General features: G+C 47.3%; 1 protein-coding gene across 1 annotated transcript in view; it reads right to left on the bottom strand.

Moving 5' to 3' along the window:
• LOC148539110 (uncharacterized) overlaps positions 1–16303 on the bottom strand; it is a 126367-nt gene extending 110064 nt beyond the window's left edge. The window contains exon 1 of the mRNA XM_088451837.1: positions 16099–16303. Within this exon, the coding sequence (XP_088307963.1) occupies positions 16099–16303 (205 nt within the window). The remainder of the gene's footprint in view (positions 1–16098) is intronic.
• Positions 16304–16859: the final 556 nt, after the last annotated feature.

Below are 16859 nucleotides of genomic sequence, written 5' to 3' on the forward strand. Positions count from 1 at the left end.
CTCGCGAGCAGGTCTGAATGAGACCCACTGTTTTACCTGTACAGTACATTAAGGCTGTTACATAACTTCTGTAACCCTGGTTAAGGGTTACATAACATACTATATTAATTAGGGGTGTGCACCGGCCACTTTTCGTGTTTTGTGTTTTGGTTTTGGATCTGGATCTTTCTTCGTGTTTTGGATCTGGATTGGTTTTGCCAAAACCACCCTTCCGTGTTTTGGGTTCTGGGTTTTGTGTTTTGGATCTGTATTTTTTTTTTAAAAAGCATAAAAACAGCTAAAATCACAGAATTTGTTGGTTTCTCTGCTCCTATGCTATTATTAACCTCAATAACCTTAATTTCCACTCATTTCCAGTCTATTCTGAACACCTCACACCTCACAATAGTGTTTTCATGTCCAAAAGGTTGCACCGAGGTAGCTGGATGACTATGCTAAGCGACACGAGTGGGCGGCGCAAACACGTGACCCATCTAGGAGTGACACTGCAGTGGCAGACAGGATGGCAGTTAGAAAAACTAGGCCCCAAACTGTACATAATGCAAAGAAAAAAAAGAAGTGCAAGATGGAATTGTCCTTGGGCCCTCCCACCCACCCTTATGTTGTATAAACAGGACATGCACACTTTAACAAATCAATCATTTCAGCGCCAGGGTCTGCCACACAACTGTGGCTGAAATGATTGGTTCGTTTGGGCCCCCACAAAACAAGCTGGCAATTAATGTGTCCCTGCACAAACTGGCTCTACGGAGGCAAGATGTCATCCTCATCCTCCTCATCCACCGATTCCTCACCCTCTTCAGTGTGTACATCCTCATCCTCACAAAGTATTAACTCGTCCCCACTTGAATCCACCACCACAGGTCCCTCTGTACCTTCTGGAGGCTGGTCTCCCTGGAAGAGCTGATAATTCATTTTGATGAACATCATCTTCTCCACATTCTGTGGAAGCAACCTCCTACGCCTTTCGCTGACAAGGTTCCCGGCTGCACTAAACACTCTTTCGGAGTACACACTGGAGGGGGGGCAACTCAGGTAAAATAGAGCCAGCTTGTACAGGGGCCTCCAAATTGCCTCTTTTTCCTGCCAGTACAGGTATGGACTGTCTGACATGCCTACTTGGATGCTGTCACCGATGTAATCCTCCACCATTCTGTCAATGGTGACAGTATCATATGCAGTGACAGTAGACATGTCAGAAATTGTTGCCAGGTCCTTCAGTCCGGACCAGATGTCCAAACTTGGTCCTGCCTGCCCTGCATAACCGCCAGCGGGTTGCTTAGGATACCTAAGTTTTTTCCTGGCAGCCCCAGTTGCGGGAGAAAATGAAGAAGGAGCCGTTGACGTGTCACGTTCCGCTTCAGCTGACAGTGTGTTCACCAGCAGGTCTTTGCACCTCTGCAGGCTTGTGTCGGCCGGAAAGAGAGACACCACATAGGCTTTAAACCTAGGATCAAGCACGGTGGCCAAAATGTAGTGGTCTGATTTCAACAGATTGACCACCCTGGAATCCTGGCAAAGCGAATGAAGGGCTTCATCCACAAGTCCCACATGCCGAGCGGAATCGCTCCGTCTTAGCTCCTCCTTCACTTTCTCCAGCTGCTTCTGCAAAAGCCTGAGAGGGGAATGACCTGACTCAAGCTGGCTGTGTCTGAACTGACTTCACGTGTGGCAAGTTCGAAGGGCTGGAGAACCTTGCACAACACGGAAATCATTCTCCACTGCGCTTGAGTCAGGTGCATACCCCCTCCTTTGCCTATGTCATAGGTGGATGTATAGGCTTGTATGGCCTTTTGCTGCTCCTCCATCCTCTGAAGCATATAGAGGGTTGAGTTCCACCGCGTCACAACCTCTTGCTTCAGGTGATGGCGGGGCAGGTTCAAGAGTGTTTGCTGGCGCTCCAGTCTTCGGCACGCAGTCACTGAATGGCGAAAGTGGCCAGAAATTTTTCGGGCCACCCAAAGCGTCTCCTGCACGCCCCTGTCGCTTTTCAGAAAATTCTGCACCACCAAGTTTATTGTGTGAGCAAAACATGGGACGTGCTGGAATTTGCCCAGATGTAATGCCCGCACAATATTGGTGGCGTTGTCAGAGATCACAAATCCCCAGGAGAGTCTAAGTGGGGTAAGCCACTGGGCGATGATTTCCCTCAGTTTCTCTAAGAGGTTGTCGGCGGTGTGCCTCTTACTGAAACCGGTGATACACAGCGTAGCCTGCCTTGTAACGAGCTGGCGTTTCTGAGATGCTGCTACTGGTGACGCTGCTGCTGTTGCTGCGTAAGGTGATACATCTACCCAGTGGGCTGTCACAGTCATATAGTCCTTAGTCTGCCCTGTTCCACTTGTCCACATGTCCGTGGTTAAGTGGACATTGTGTACAACGGCATTTTTCAGGACACTGAGGACACTTTTTCTGACGTTTCTGTACAGTCTCGGTATCGCCTGCCTAGTGAAGTGGAATCTAGACGGGATTTGGAACCGGGGACACACTACCTCCATCAATTGTCTAAATCCCACTGCACTAATGGCGGATACCGGACGCACGTCTAACACCAACATAGCAGTCAAGGCCTCAGTTATACGTTTTGCTTCAGGATGACTGCTGTCGTACTTCATCCTCCTCGCTAAGGACTGTTGGAGGGTCAATTGTTTAGTAAAAGTAGTGGTGTTCCTACTTCCTCTCTGGGATGATGAACGAGTCCCAGCAGCAGCAACAGCAGCAGCGGCAGCAGTAGGCGTAGCAATGCAGGATCCTCCAGAGGAATCCCGGATAGGAGAGTCAGTCATGCCAGTGACATGGCCTGCAGGACTACTTCCGATCCTGACTAAGGAGGAAATTGACGAGGAGGGAGTTGACGGTGTGGTTTGCAGGCGCTTGGATACAACAGGACAACGGGATTTAGGTGTCCCTGGACTGCTTACGGTCTTAGCCAAAGTTTCTGAACTTGACAGTAACTTTTTATGAACGCGCTGCAGGTGCCGTATAAGGGAGGATGTTCCTAGGTGGTTGACGTCCCTACCCCTACTTATTTCACCTTTACATATGGTACATATGGCAAGACAGTTGTTGTCCGGATTTGGATAGAAATATTGCCAGACCAAAGAGGTGGAATGTTTGGTCTTCTGCCCAGGCATGACCGTGATGGGCTTTTTCATCCCACGGACAACAACTGTCTCCCCCGGAGCCTGATTTAAACAAACCACATCACCATCAGAATCCTCCTCGCCAACTTCCTCCTCAGCGCCAGCTACACCAGTATCCTCATCCTGTTGTACTTCAACAGTGACATCTTCAATTTGCATATCAGCAAGTGGACTGTGGGTGCTCCTTTCAGCACTTGCAGGGGGCGTGCAAATGGTGGAAAGAGCCACCTCTTCCCGTCCAGTGCTGGGAAGGTCAGGCATCGCAACCACCACCACACTTGGACTCTCCTTGGGGATTTGTGATATCTTCTTAGAAAGCACAGTTCTTCGCTGTGCTTTTGCCAGCTTAACTCTTTTGATTTTTTTAGTGGGAGGAGGGCTTCCATCGTCATGTGAAGCTGAACCACTAGTCATGAACATACTAGGGATCGACCTTAGCCGTTCCTTGCCACTCCGTGTCGTAAATGGCATATTGGCAAGTTTACGTTTCTCTTCAGCTGATTTAAATGTCTTTTTCAAGGTCATTTTCCTGAACTTTGCCATTTGGGATTGTATGTGCCCTCTACTATGACATTGGGCATATGCCTTGGCAGACGACGTTGATGGCATGTTATCGTCTATGTCATGACTAGTGGCAGCAGCTTCAGCACTAGGAGGAAGTGGTTCTTGATCTTTCTCTATTTTATTTTTATCGGAGAAAGTTTGGTCCTCCATTCATGTTATACCGATTTGATATATACGTGCGGCTAAACACAGAAAATAATTTTTTTTTTGGTTTGGACTGGAGTGTACTTTGTGGGTTACAGCACCCTTTAACGGTCAAGCCAGCCGGCCCTTTACTTATGACACAGGCGCACTCTTGGCACTACTTTGTTGATGCACGTGCGGCTACTGCGCACACAATTCACAAACACAGAAAATAATTTTTTTTTGGTTTGGACTGGAGTGTACTTTCGGGGGTTACAGCACCCTTTAACGGTCAAGCCAGCCAGCCCTTTACTTATGACACAGGCGCACGCTTGGCACTACTTTGTTGATGCACGTGCGGCTACTGCGCACACAATTCACAAACACAGAAAATAATTTTTTTTTGGTTTGGACTGGAGTGTACTTTCGGGGGTTACAGCACCCTTTAACGGTCAAGCCAGCCGGCCCTTTACTTATGACACAGGCGCACGCTTGGCACTACTTTGTTGATGCACGTGCGGCTACTGCGCACACAATTCACAAACACAGAAAATAATTTTTTTTTGGTTTGGACTGGAGTGTACTTTCGGGGGTTACAGCACCCTTTAACGGTCAAGCCAGCCGGCCATTTACTTATGACACAGGCGCACGCTTGGCACTACTTTGTTGATGCACGTGCGGCTACTGCGCACACAATTCACAAACACAGAAAATAATTTTTTTTTTGGTTTGGACTGGAGTGTACTTTGGGGGTTACAGCACCCTTTAACGGTCAAGCCAGCCGGCCCTTTACTTATGACACAGGCGCACGCTTGGCACTACTTTGTTGATGCACGTGCGGCTACTGCGCACACAATTCACAAACACAGAAAATAATTTTTTTTTGGTTTGGACTGGAGTGTACTTTCGGGGGTTACAGCACCCTTTAACGGTCAAGCCAGCCGGCCCTTTACTTATGACACAGGCGCACGCTTGGCACTACTTTGTTGATGCACGTGCGGCTACTGCGCACACAATTCACAAACACATAAAATAAATTTTTTTTGGTTTGGACTGGAGTGTACTTTCGGGGGTTACAGCACCCTTTAACAGTCAAGCCAGCCGGCCCTTTACTTATGACACAGGCGCACGCTTGGCACTACTTTGTTGATGCACGTGCGGCTACTGCGCACACAATTCACAAACACAGAAAATAATTTTTTTTTTGGTTTGGACTGGAGTGTACTTTGGGGGTTACAGCACCCTTTAACGGTCAAGCCAGCCGGCCCTTTACTTATGACACAGGCGCACGCTTGGCACTACTTTGTTGATGCACGTGCGGCTACTGCGCACACAATTCACAAACACAGAAAATAATTTTTTTTTGGTTTGGACTGGAGTGTACTTTCGGGGGTTACAGCACCCTTTAACGGTCAAGCCAGCCGGCCCTTTACTTATGACACAGGCGCACGCTTGGCACTACTTTGTTGATGCACGTGCGGCTACTGCGCACACAATTCACAAACACAGAAAATAATTTTATTTTGGTTTGGACTGGAGTGTACTTTGGGGGTTACAGCACCCTTTAACGGTCAAGCCAGCCGGCCCTTTACTTATGACACAGGCGCACGCTTGGCACTACTTTGTTGATGCACGTGCGGCTACTGCGCACACAATTCACAAACACAGAAAATTATTTTTTTTTGGTTTGGACTGGAGTGTACTTTCGGGGGTTACAGCACCCTTAACGGTCAAGCCAGCCGGCCCTTTACTTATGACACAGGCGCACGCTTGGCACTACTTTGTTGATGCACGTGCGGCTACTGCGCACACAATTCACAAACACAGAAAATAATTTTTTTTTGGTTTGGACTGGAGTGTACTTTCGGGGGTTACAGCACCCTTTAACGGTCAAGCCAGCCGGCCCTTTACTTATGACACAGGCGCACGCTTGGCACTACTTTGTTGATGCACGTGCGGCTACTGCGCACACAATTCACAAACACAGAAAATATATTATTTTTTTAGCACTTGGGGGGAGCACCCCTGATGGACAGAGCACCCCCTGGACAACACTACAGCACTCCTTTAGGACTGGGACACTGCACAGGACTTTGGAGTGGACACAGCCCCTATGGAGAACTGACTGCACAACACAGTCCAGCCAGCCCCTATGGACTTTGAAGTAGTGGACACAGCCCCTATTAACAACAGCAGCACAGCACAACACAGCCAGCCCCTATGGACTTTGAAGTAGTGGACAACAGCAGCACTACACTACACTACACTACACAGCCCTAACTCCCACCCTCCCTCTTCACTGTCCACAGCCGAGTGAGAAAATGGCGCCGATTCGGGTACCTTATATAGGATCCAAAACCCGCGAGACTCGGAAGGCGGGATGATGACGTTTTGCCTCGATTTCAGATCCGAGTCAGGCGGGAAAAGTCGAGCCTGACTCGGATCGGGGGGGCTCGGGGGGGTTCGGATTTCAGAAATCCGAACCCGCTCACCCCTAATATTAATAAGTACATATATGAGTTAAATATATATGTACTGCAGTCACAGTTCTTGAGGTAAAATGTATGTGTGTTTCATGTATTTATAATGGAGTATTGTAGTTCATGATATGTATATATATATATTTAATGTATTTGCATATAACTTTATGTGGTACTTTTTTTTCTATCTCTGTGGTGGGGATGTGCACAGTGTATGAGATGCACATGCACAGGAGAAGAAATGGGCGGAGTGATATGGCTGGGAGTGGTTAGGTTCCTGTCAGGAAAAGAGTGGCAGGGACAGAGAGACATATAAAAGGAGCTGCCAGCAGAGTGGGAGTCAGTCTACTGTTCCCTCCCTCCAGTGCCTGCCCTCCTGTGACCCGGGCAGCCAGTGAGCAGTGATGAGCTGCCGGGCGCAGGGGGCAGAGCCGGAGAGGGAGCCCAGCCGGAGCTGGGGAAGAAGGTGAGACAGGGGTACTAACCCTGTCTTGCAGGAGAGGCGGCGTTGCGGAAGGTGGTCCCGGTGGCTCAGAGAGGAGCGGAGGGACCCGCGCTGATCGGGGCATTGCCTGGTGAGTTCCCCCAGTGCAGTGCGGCACCTCCTGGAAGTCCACGGAAGCTGTCACAGCCAGGCCTTCCCCAGCTGCTCATACGAGCTCGGCCAGCAGCCAAGAGGAGAGGGAGAGCCAGGAGGCAGGACAGGTTACAGAGGAGAAGGCAGAAGCAGCAGTGCTGTCACAGGGAGCAGCGCTGAGAGACAGGGAGAAGGCAGCACAGTGCTGAGGGGACTGTGAGCAGATTCAATTGTCAGCACTGAGGTAACCTATATCAGTAGTGATACCTGGTACCCATACATTTAATATCAGCTCCAATATAGGAGATATTAAGCCCAGTATATTCTCAAACCTGCACACTTTGGAACATTACCACATATTACTATCCGGGAAGAGCAGATAGAGGCCCTGATTCAGAGCTGCTCGTAAGCGGCCGCTCGTTCGTTCTGACCGATGTTCGCACATCTGCGTATGCGTATGGTTTTTAATACGCATGCGCGAACCAGTCAGTGCGGCCAAAAATCGTTTGTTCGCTATATAGCGAATGCCTGCTATTTTGAGTGACAGAAGGAGGCGTATGTGGGTGGTAACAGGGGAAGGTGCTTGAAAACGGGGGTGTGGAATTAGAACGCAGGCGTGCTTAAAGGTCAAATCGGGCGTTTTAAGGGAGTGCATATTTAATACAGCAGCGTCATTGACCACGTCACTTGTTTTTTTTTTTACTCACAACTGCTCGCAAAATAGCGGATGAAAAACCAGCCACAAGAATAGCGAGCAGTTCATACGCTGTTCTATGTACTCAATTAATCTAATAAATAGCGGACATGACGTATGGTGTGAGCGGCAAGGGGGCGTATTTTTCTAAATTACAACCGCAAGTTTTGCTCACTCGTTCAGACTTAGAGGCGTGAACAGACCGCAATTAGCGAACGGTTCATTTGAATAGCCACCCCTTGTTTTAGAACGAACGACCGCAAATAGCGAGCGGCTCTGAATGAGGGCCAGAGTCCCCTGGATAGGAGTTGTCATGCGTTATAGACTTTTATCAGTAGGAGAATGTTAATACAGAAGGGAAAGTCCAGGGACAGGCACCCTTAAAAGAAACTGTATAAACTGGCAGCATTATAACTAAGGCCCTCATTCAGAGCCGTACGCTCTGAGCAGAGCGCACGCTCTGAGTGAGGGCCGGCCTCCATAACTCTGGAGCGTCCTCCTGGACGCTCGTATAGCTGTGGGTCACCACCCACAGCCTATACGAGCGTGCAGTTTGATGGCCGCGATGGTCTTGACCATCGCGACCATCGAAACTGCGAGCCGGAGCCTGCGGTTGAGGTTTTCAACCGCAAGGCCCGGAGTGATTTTGGCTAGTGATGTCAGTGGGCCGGCTTCTGACGGGAGGCGTTCCCTTAGGAACGCCCCCGTAAGGGAGGCACGCCCCTGGCACGCCCACCAAAGGGGACGTGCTGTCAATCAACATCGACAGCACGCCCCCTTTGATCAGACACAACGAGCGAAGGAAAGTCCTTCTCTCGTCATGTCTGGCGCATGCGCACGACAGAGCTCCCGCCGTCGTGCGCATGCTCAGTGCAGAACATCGACCCACTTGCGAGCGGACAGCCGCTCGCGAGTGGGTCTGAATCAGGGCCTAAGTACCAAGAGCAGTTGCAGATAGTTACAGCGAGTCAGTGTAATATTGGAAAGTCAGAAGGTGATTACTTTTCAGCACACAGCCTAGTGCTCTCGCTTCAGTAAAACCCACAGTAATACCTTTGTCAAAGCAGTGAAATATATTGTTCAGTCCAAGGTTACAGTTGCGGGACTTGGACTTTATGGTAACCTAAGGACTCATGCATATCGCCTTGGAGCACTACTGTAACTATTAAATTGTGGAAACATTTCACCACCTGGACAGATCAACAAATACAGTGACAATATTGGTTAATTATATACTGAAACATTGCCAATACACTATGAGCTGTAGAGTTACAGTATGTATGTGGTCTTAGTTCTATATGTATAAGTGTTGTTATATATGTTCAAATGTACCACCTGTGAATATTATTGTCATTCATTCTTATAAAGGAGACATATAACAGTTTATTATTGTGTAACATTTACCTGGAAACAGAAGCTTAGGGAAGTTCCAGTTCAGCAATCTTCGGCGGAGAGAAAGGAAGAAGGTGGTGAATGTCATTTAAACTGTATTTGTATATTGTGGTAATTCACTACATTAACCATTGGGTTTTCCCCAAGTAGACCCACATAGACCATAAGTACTTGGGTGGAGACACTGACAATATGGATGTACACCACTTAGAGGAATGCTAAGGGTGGGTACATTAGGAGTAACAAAGGTGTTAGTAACCTGGTGTCCCTTTATAGAGGTAAAAGGGGGGTTACATCAGTATGTACAATCCAGTCACGGATGTTTCACCCCCTCTTATAATAAGACATGTAACTGCTTGAGACTTTTAAATTCTTTGTAATTTTTTACGATGGGCCCCGGAGACTTTAGTGAGTTAGACACAATTAGACAGGGATGGTTCTAGTCTTTGCGGAGCTCAGGGCCCCTCCCGCTCTGCAGTGCACTATGGGAGAGACGTCATTACATCTCTCCCATCACTCGCTGCGGGGGGAGCCGGAAGGAGGAGCTCATGAGTGAGTCTGTCTGACTCTCATTGGCTGGCTGCTATAACAAACACACGGCTGTGTGTTTGTTACTGTGTAGGGCAGACCGCTCTCACTGCGGTCTGCCCTACAGTTGCGCGGACCAGGGACTAGCTGTGGGTGCAGCGGCAGCTATGGGCCCCTGCACCACAGCGCACCGCCGCTAGTTCCGCCCCTGGGGAAGTGCGCCCCTTGGCTGCTGGTGGTCACAGGTTCTCAAACTCGGTCCTCAGGACCCCAAACAGTGCAAGTTTTCTAGGTCTCCTCATAGAATCACAAGTGAAATAATTAGCTCCACCTGTGGATCTTTTCAAATGTGTCAGTGAGTAATGAATACACCTGTGCTCCTGCTGGTGACCTGCAAAATGTGAGCTGTGTGGGGTCCTGAGGACTGAGGGCATGATTCAGAACCGGGCGCACTTTCAGAGCGCTCGCTCTGAATCAGGGCAGCATTTTTTTTTGTGGAGAGCCGGCCTCCTGGCCGCTCGCTAAGCTGTGGGTGACCACCCACAGCTTTTGTGAGCGGCCAGGTGATGGTCGCAGTGGTCGTGACCATCATGACCATCGGGCTTGCGACGAGAACCTTGTGGTAGGGTCTGGTCCATCGCAGCCCCGGTGAGCTTCTGGCTCTAATAGAGCCGGAAGCTCACTACTGAGGCGGCCCCCAAACGGCAGGCATTCCTTTGGGAACGCCTCCATTGGGCCAGCCACCCCCCCTGCCTGCCTCCAAAATGGGGTGAGCTGTCAATCACAATCGACAGCCGCCCTGTTTTGGTGCGAGACCCGTAGCGATGGTCGCTGGCTGGGTCTTGCGCATGCGCACACCGGCTCCGGCTGCGCGCTCGCGAGCGGGTCTGAATCAGGCCCTGAGTTTGAGAACCTGTGGTCTAGATGTTTATATAGACCTGAAATACTGTAGCAAAGACATCTGCAGGGTTTAATGACAGGGATGCACCAACATTATATAACATATTAAATTCATATGAAATGTGGCTGCGGGAGCCAGATTTTCTACAAGCATTCGCTCAACTAATGCGGGGGTTCGTGCATGTGCTCATGCAGCCCATTGATTTGCCACCGCGCAACCATCATCGCATTATTATCTGCACGCGCCTCAGCCCCACACTGGATGCAAGAGATCTGTCAGAAACAGGTTTCCCTTCCCCATATGCACGAATCAGAATCCTGCAGAGCTTTTGATACACGCCCACAAGTCACGGTGGCTCCGTGTGATCGCTTTGCCACCACCCAGCTCCTGTCCCCAAACGCCCTATTTCACGAAAAGACAGATCAGGCCAAGTTGCGTCCAACTCAGAATAGGACGGAGATACTCATACTGGCACAAAGTCGCTTCTGTGTATGTGCTGTGTACAAACATCGTCATTTGCGTCAGTAAAGAGAGATCCCTACAGCTCAGTTTCTATGTCTTATCAAAACTGATTTTGGTTGGGAAAAGGAAATTATACCACTAGAAAATGCACAACATGAAAAGGTCACAATCTTCGTTTAACATACATTTAAACTACTGTATGCACAATTTTGATGATAATGAGTTTGATTCAGATGTGGGCGTATATGACGCTGCCGCAGAATATTTGTACGCAGTGGCGGTGCGGCAATATGCTAATGCCACAGGAGGCATCTTGTGTAACAAGACGCCACCTGCTGGATTCGCTGATTCGCTGCTGCATCTGAAGACGCAGCATCGGATCACCATCGGAGACATCACGGCGAACATCGGATATCTGAGTAACCCATAGGTTACTCAGAATGTCCACTGCAAGTAAGGTGCCGAAGCCAGCGAAGCCGTTGTTGGCATCAGCATGCCCCAAAACACAGTCGACATGCCTGCTTTCTAGATGCTCCTCCCAGCCGCCACCCCCAAGCTGCGTGCGCCTCCGAAGCAGTTAACAAAATATCGCTCAATAACAGCTGATGCATCTATTGGGTCTGGTTCTGAATCAGGCCCATGGTCCCTGAAATACAGTCTGGTGTATTGTAGGTGTAATTGCCTTTTTTTTGCTACTGAAAGTAATGTACAATGCTGCCATCTTGTGGCACATAATGAATTCTAAATCAGCTTTTTTGTTAACTAAAGCTTTGTGGCGCATCAGGTACAGTTGGACATAATTGGGATTTTTTTTTCATAAAATAAACATTTTCATACTGTGAGCATGAAAAATGCTTAAGTGTAAGTCCCTATGTAGGCACAGGTGTCTCTTAAGCTGGCTACACACTATATGATGTATCATACGACATATCGTTCCGACGCAGATCTGTACAATATATCGCACACATCGCATCTTCAAATCTGCTGTTCTGCACGGCAGAACAATGAACGACATGGTGCACTGCATAGCTGCGTCTCTGTGTCGCACCATCGTATGCTGTGTACCCAGCTTAACACTTACTAATCTCTACACTGAGATGGAACGGGGGATAGAAAGGCGTTTCAACCTCGGTCAAGTATGGTAAAGATATTTCTGTTCATTATGCAGAGTTAGATTTAAAGGCAGATACACTTGTCAGGCTGCTGTGGCAGCTCCATCCCTGGTGCCACTGTGTAATAATACATAATTAAATAAATAAAAACCTGCTATAGCCCCATGCTGGTAGCAGATTATTCAGAGGGGCCACACTCTGTTTGTCTCCTCAAGTCTGCTGCTAACAGCCCAGTGTTAGTAGCATATTTGGGGTACACGCTGTTTTTTATGCTTGCAAGGCGTTTTTCATACCGATTGTATCGAGACAGGGTCATGACAAGGGATGTGCGACTGCTGCCGCCGCCCAGGTTGCTAAGACGAAGGAGGCGGCATGGTCACTGCCCCAGCAGCATCCTGGAGAAGAATCCCACCACTTTTTCCCACCACTTTTTCCCACCTTGCTGGGTGCCTGGAGAGGGCTGTGATATGATATGTCAATAGTCATAATGTTGACATTCATTATGTAGACACCTCTATGGTGTCTACATAATGAATGTCGACTGTGTTAAAAATGTGAACAGACCCCATCTGTTTTGGTTTTGGCAAAACTACCCTCAATTGTTTTGGTTCTTTTGGTACTTTTCGGTTTTGGTTTTCTTTAAAATTAATAAAAACAGCTAAAATCATGTAATTTGGGCCTGTTTTTGTTCCTACAGTATTATTAACACGAATAACATTAATTTCCAGTCAATTTTGACCACCTCACAGCCCACAATATTGTTTTCACCCATATTGGCAAAAGGCTGTAGCAGTGGCTAAACTAAGCGACAGAGCGGCACATACACATGGCAGTTTAAAAAAGAAAATAGCACATCTAGGAAACAGAGTGGCACTGCAGTGGCAGACAGGATGGCAGTTTAATAAACTATACTATGCTATAGAATGTTTTTACCAATCAAGAACTAGATCAGTAGCCAGAGGCCAGCAGAGGTAAATGGAGGTGGAGTATTTAGTGGAAGCCAGGTAAAGCATTGGGTGCACGAGTGAGTGAGTGATTACAGTGATAATATAGCTATGTAAAAAAAACATTCAAAGAAATGGAAAACACTATTAAGAAACAAGCATCCAAAATCGCAATGGGTTTTTTAAATTGGAATCCAAACAGCAAATCACAGGCCTTCGGATTCAAGGCAGAGTAACAAGGCCTAGTCGATAATGCATTATTAATTATATAATTATATGATTTGATGATACTATTCTGTATCTGTGGAGAAGCTGTAAAAAACTGGATGAGAAGCTGGTGATGGATGGCATTGTAAGATACAAAAGAACATGAACACCTCAGTAAAATACAGTCATTTACACTGCCTATCAAACACACACAATCTTGGCAACGCCCATAATGAAAAGTGATACACAATGGAACTGTCCATGGGATCTTCCACCCACTCTTATGTTGTATATTAAAAAGGACATGCACAGTTTAACAAACCAAGCACTTCAGTAATAGGGACTGACACTTTTGTAGCTGAAGTGCTAGGTTTGTTTGGACCCCCACAAAGCAAGCTACCGATGGGCTTAAGACGGCCAAGAAAATTGTTAATCATCATCACAACTGGAATATGTCATGACAAGGGCTGCCATCAGAAATTGTAGGGCCCGGTACTAACGAAATAGGTAGGGCCCCGTCCCCCAGGGTTAGGGCAGTTGTGGGCGGAGCTGTGGATAATGTGGGTGGAGATACTTTGGGGTGGGGCATCAATTAGTGGGTAAACCTGTTTAAAAATTCTCAAAGTTTGGGCTGTGGGGGTAGTTATTATAACATGTCAATCTATCATATGATATCTGAAACTATACAAATATACAGAAACATAGGAAAACTGCTGTACATTCACACACACAGAAAACCAGAAACTATACTAAAAACATAGGGAAAGCAATGTTGTTGCTCTCTCAGTCTCTCTCTCTCTCTCTCTCTCTCTCTCTCTCTGTATATATATATATATAATGTGAGACCAATGTGGTTAGGTCAGAGCGCCTTAAAGTGCTTTGAAGTGCAGAAAATGTGCAAACATCACTGATTAAATAAATAACTCAGTGAAACAATAAAATCGTCTATAAAATAGATCTAGACCATAAGAAAGTAATTATAAATATACAAATTTAATAAGAAAAATCAACATAAAAACATGAAAGGGAAGACATGAATGACATTGGTAAAAAGACTATACAAAAAGAAATAACAAATAAAAAAATAGAGATTAATACAAGTTTGAAAAAAAATGAAAAGCTTATCATATATATGGAGGATATGGTCAGGTGGGGTGCAAGCTCCCAACGCCTTTCGTCAACAGTAGACTTTTTCAAGGGAAGCCGGAAAAGAAAAGCCGGAACTACATAAAATACATTGTAAAAGCCAGACCCACATAAATAGCCACAGGGGGAAGTTAATGAATATAGTGGAGTACCTATAAATTGTTATATGGCGTACAGAAAGTATAATTTGATAAAGTTCCTGGGATGTACAAAGGTTGGATCGGTAGGTATTTTACAGAGTACATGGAGATACATAATGTGGCTCAAAATAAGTCCTATATAATACAGGACAGGGCAGCTCTATACTATATGGTTGATCCTAGTTCCTCTTCAGCTGAAGGACCCAGATGTTACGTGGATTGAGGGTGGAAGTGTGGTTCCATGCCCTGACAGCGCTGTTATTTTGTCTCCACTCTGGCCACCTATTGTAGAAATTGTACCCTCACCAGACTTCGCTCATCACTCTTCGGGCATGGTGGTTCGATTCGCTCGCCACAGGTTACTATCCCCGCTCTATGTTCACGTGGATAGTAACTGATGATGTCAGGGTACTGTAACTGAAGGGGCTCTAACCACAACCCATACAGGGATACATATGAAGATACAGGGGCCCTAAACAGTGAGTTCTCATTGACATTTCTTTCACCTACTCTCCAGCTCAATGCTCTTCATCCGTTGGCTCCTTGGGTTGCTGTCTGCCTCCGCACCATTGTCTCTTTCTGCTCAGCTGTCTAGAGAAGTGCTGAACAGTAACAGCTGCATTCACAGGAGCTGGAAACTATATCATGCACACAGAAGGTATTAGAGGTAGAGGAGACTAGGAAGTGGAACTGTCATGTTAGGCCGAGCACAAGGGGTCAGAGCAGCGCCTCCAATCAGAGCTCAACATAGGCTCCTCTGACCTCTTGTGCTCAGCCATTAACCTTTCAGACGATGGAGTGGATTCAGTTTAAGGTAAGCCTGTGCTCTGTAGAAGAAAGCTGACAAGTCCACACAGCTGCGCTTGCGACATGCAATGTCCACTGAGCACCTTGAGACACGAACAGGTGCCACACCCTGAGGGGCTCCCCTCCGCTGTACCAAAGTGCCAGCACCAGCAGAGGGACAACCGTAGCCATCAGCGGCAGTGAACAGCAGCAGGGGTCATGTTTGCTGAATCGGAGGGGAGGTCAGTCGAGCAGCTGGAGGCTGATCATGCCGGGGCCAGGTTGCAGAAGCTCCTGGGTTGAGCAGCTCCAGCAGGTGGGTATGGCAGAGACTCTGGAGTGACACTCTCACTTACGACAGGAAGGCTAGTCATCTGATACACTGCCCTCCCAGCCAAGCCTGCTGATGCTCTTTCTCCCCTGGATGCCGGGGTCACCCAGGCCCTTTCTCTCTCTGGGCCCGTAACTGAAGTACTGGCAGTCCCCCCCTGATGGCCGCCCTCTGGTCATGACCATTCTCATAAGTGATAATATCTTAATCACAGAATATTAGCTCATCCCCATTGGAATCCAACTATTACAAAAGTCTCTGTGATTGCTGTCAAAGGTCTTCATCAAGGAAATTTGTAGTTTATTTTTATGAACATAAATTTTTCCACATTTTATCCTCCTACTCCAATTGCTCACCAGGTTACAGGCTGTTCTAAAAACTTTTGCCGAGTACACATTGGAGGGTGTGTAGCTTAAGGTAAGCAAAGCTAGTTTGTACAAGAGGGTCACAATTCCCTTTTTTTTCTCCCAGTATTGTAAGGGACTGTGTGACATGCTAATTTATACATTGTCATTAAAATAATCCTACTCCATTCTATTTATGCTTACTGCTACCACTGGTGGCTGACTTAATTTGACACAAATAACACCATCATCCTGAATTTTATTAACTTCTTTTTGTCCAACACATTCATCGTCAACATCGTCATTGGCATCAGATACACAAATATCCCCCTCACCCTGTTGCACTTTCACAGTAGACTCCTCAATATATTCGTATTGCGCTTGCGCAAACTGGTACGAGTGATGGGAAAACTCTTGCTCGCCAAGCATAGCCAGCCCAGCTGAATGAGTGACAGGTCAAGCCGTTTGGGGGTGGTAACAGGTCCAGGCCACTGGATACGGGGTAGTGGTGGTGCGAACACAGGCGTGCCTGAGAAATTCAACACCGTTTCAGAGGCGAGCATAATTAACAGCCAGCGTCCTAGGACAGGTCACTTGTTTGAAATTTATACTGAAGTGCTTGCAGTGCTTGCAGCGGGTATAGTCAACCTCAACTGCTGCGATTGCTTCCAATGGTGCTCGATGTACCAATGGTTTCTTGCACTTCCTGGAGATGACGTATGCAAGTGGGCATATTAAAACAGGCTGGTGGGCGTCTACAACCAAAAAGTGATTGCTCGCCAATACATAGTGGGTGTGCTTATGAGTTGCCCTGAGAGCAGCTGCCTTGACGTCACTTAGCCAAATTTCCATATGCTAGGAGCGAGCGATCACATCTTGCGAGATGGTCTGAATCAGGCCCACAGTTTGTTCTTCACCCCTAGTGTTCTTTTTGTGCCCTGATTGTCCTGTTCTAAATGTGACTGTTCTAGACAGAGCTAGATGG

Source organism: Taudactylus pleione, unplaced genomic scaffold (assembly GCF_031769625.1).
Source record: "Taudactylus pleione unplaced genomic scaffold, aTauple2 ptg000030l, whole genome shotgun sequence".
NCBI lineage: Eukaryota > Metazoa > Chordata > Amphibia > Anura > Myobatrachidae > Taudactylus > Taudactylus pleione.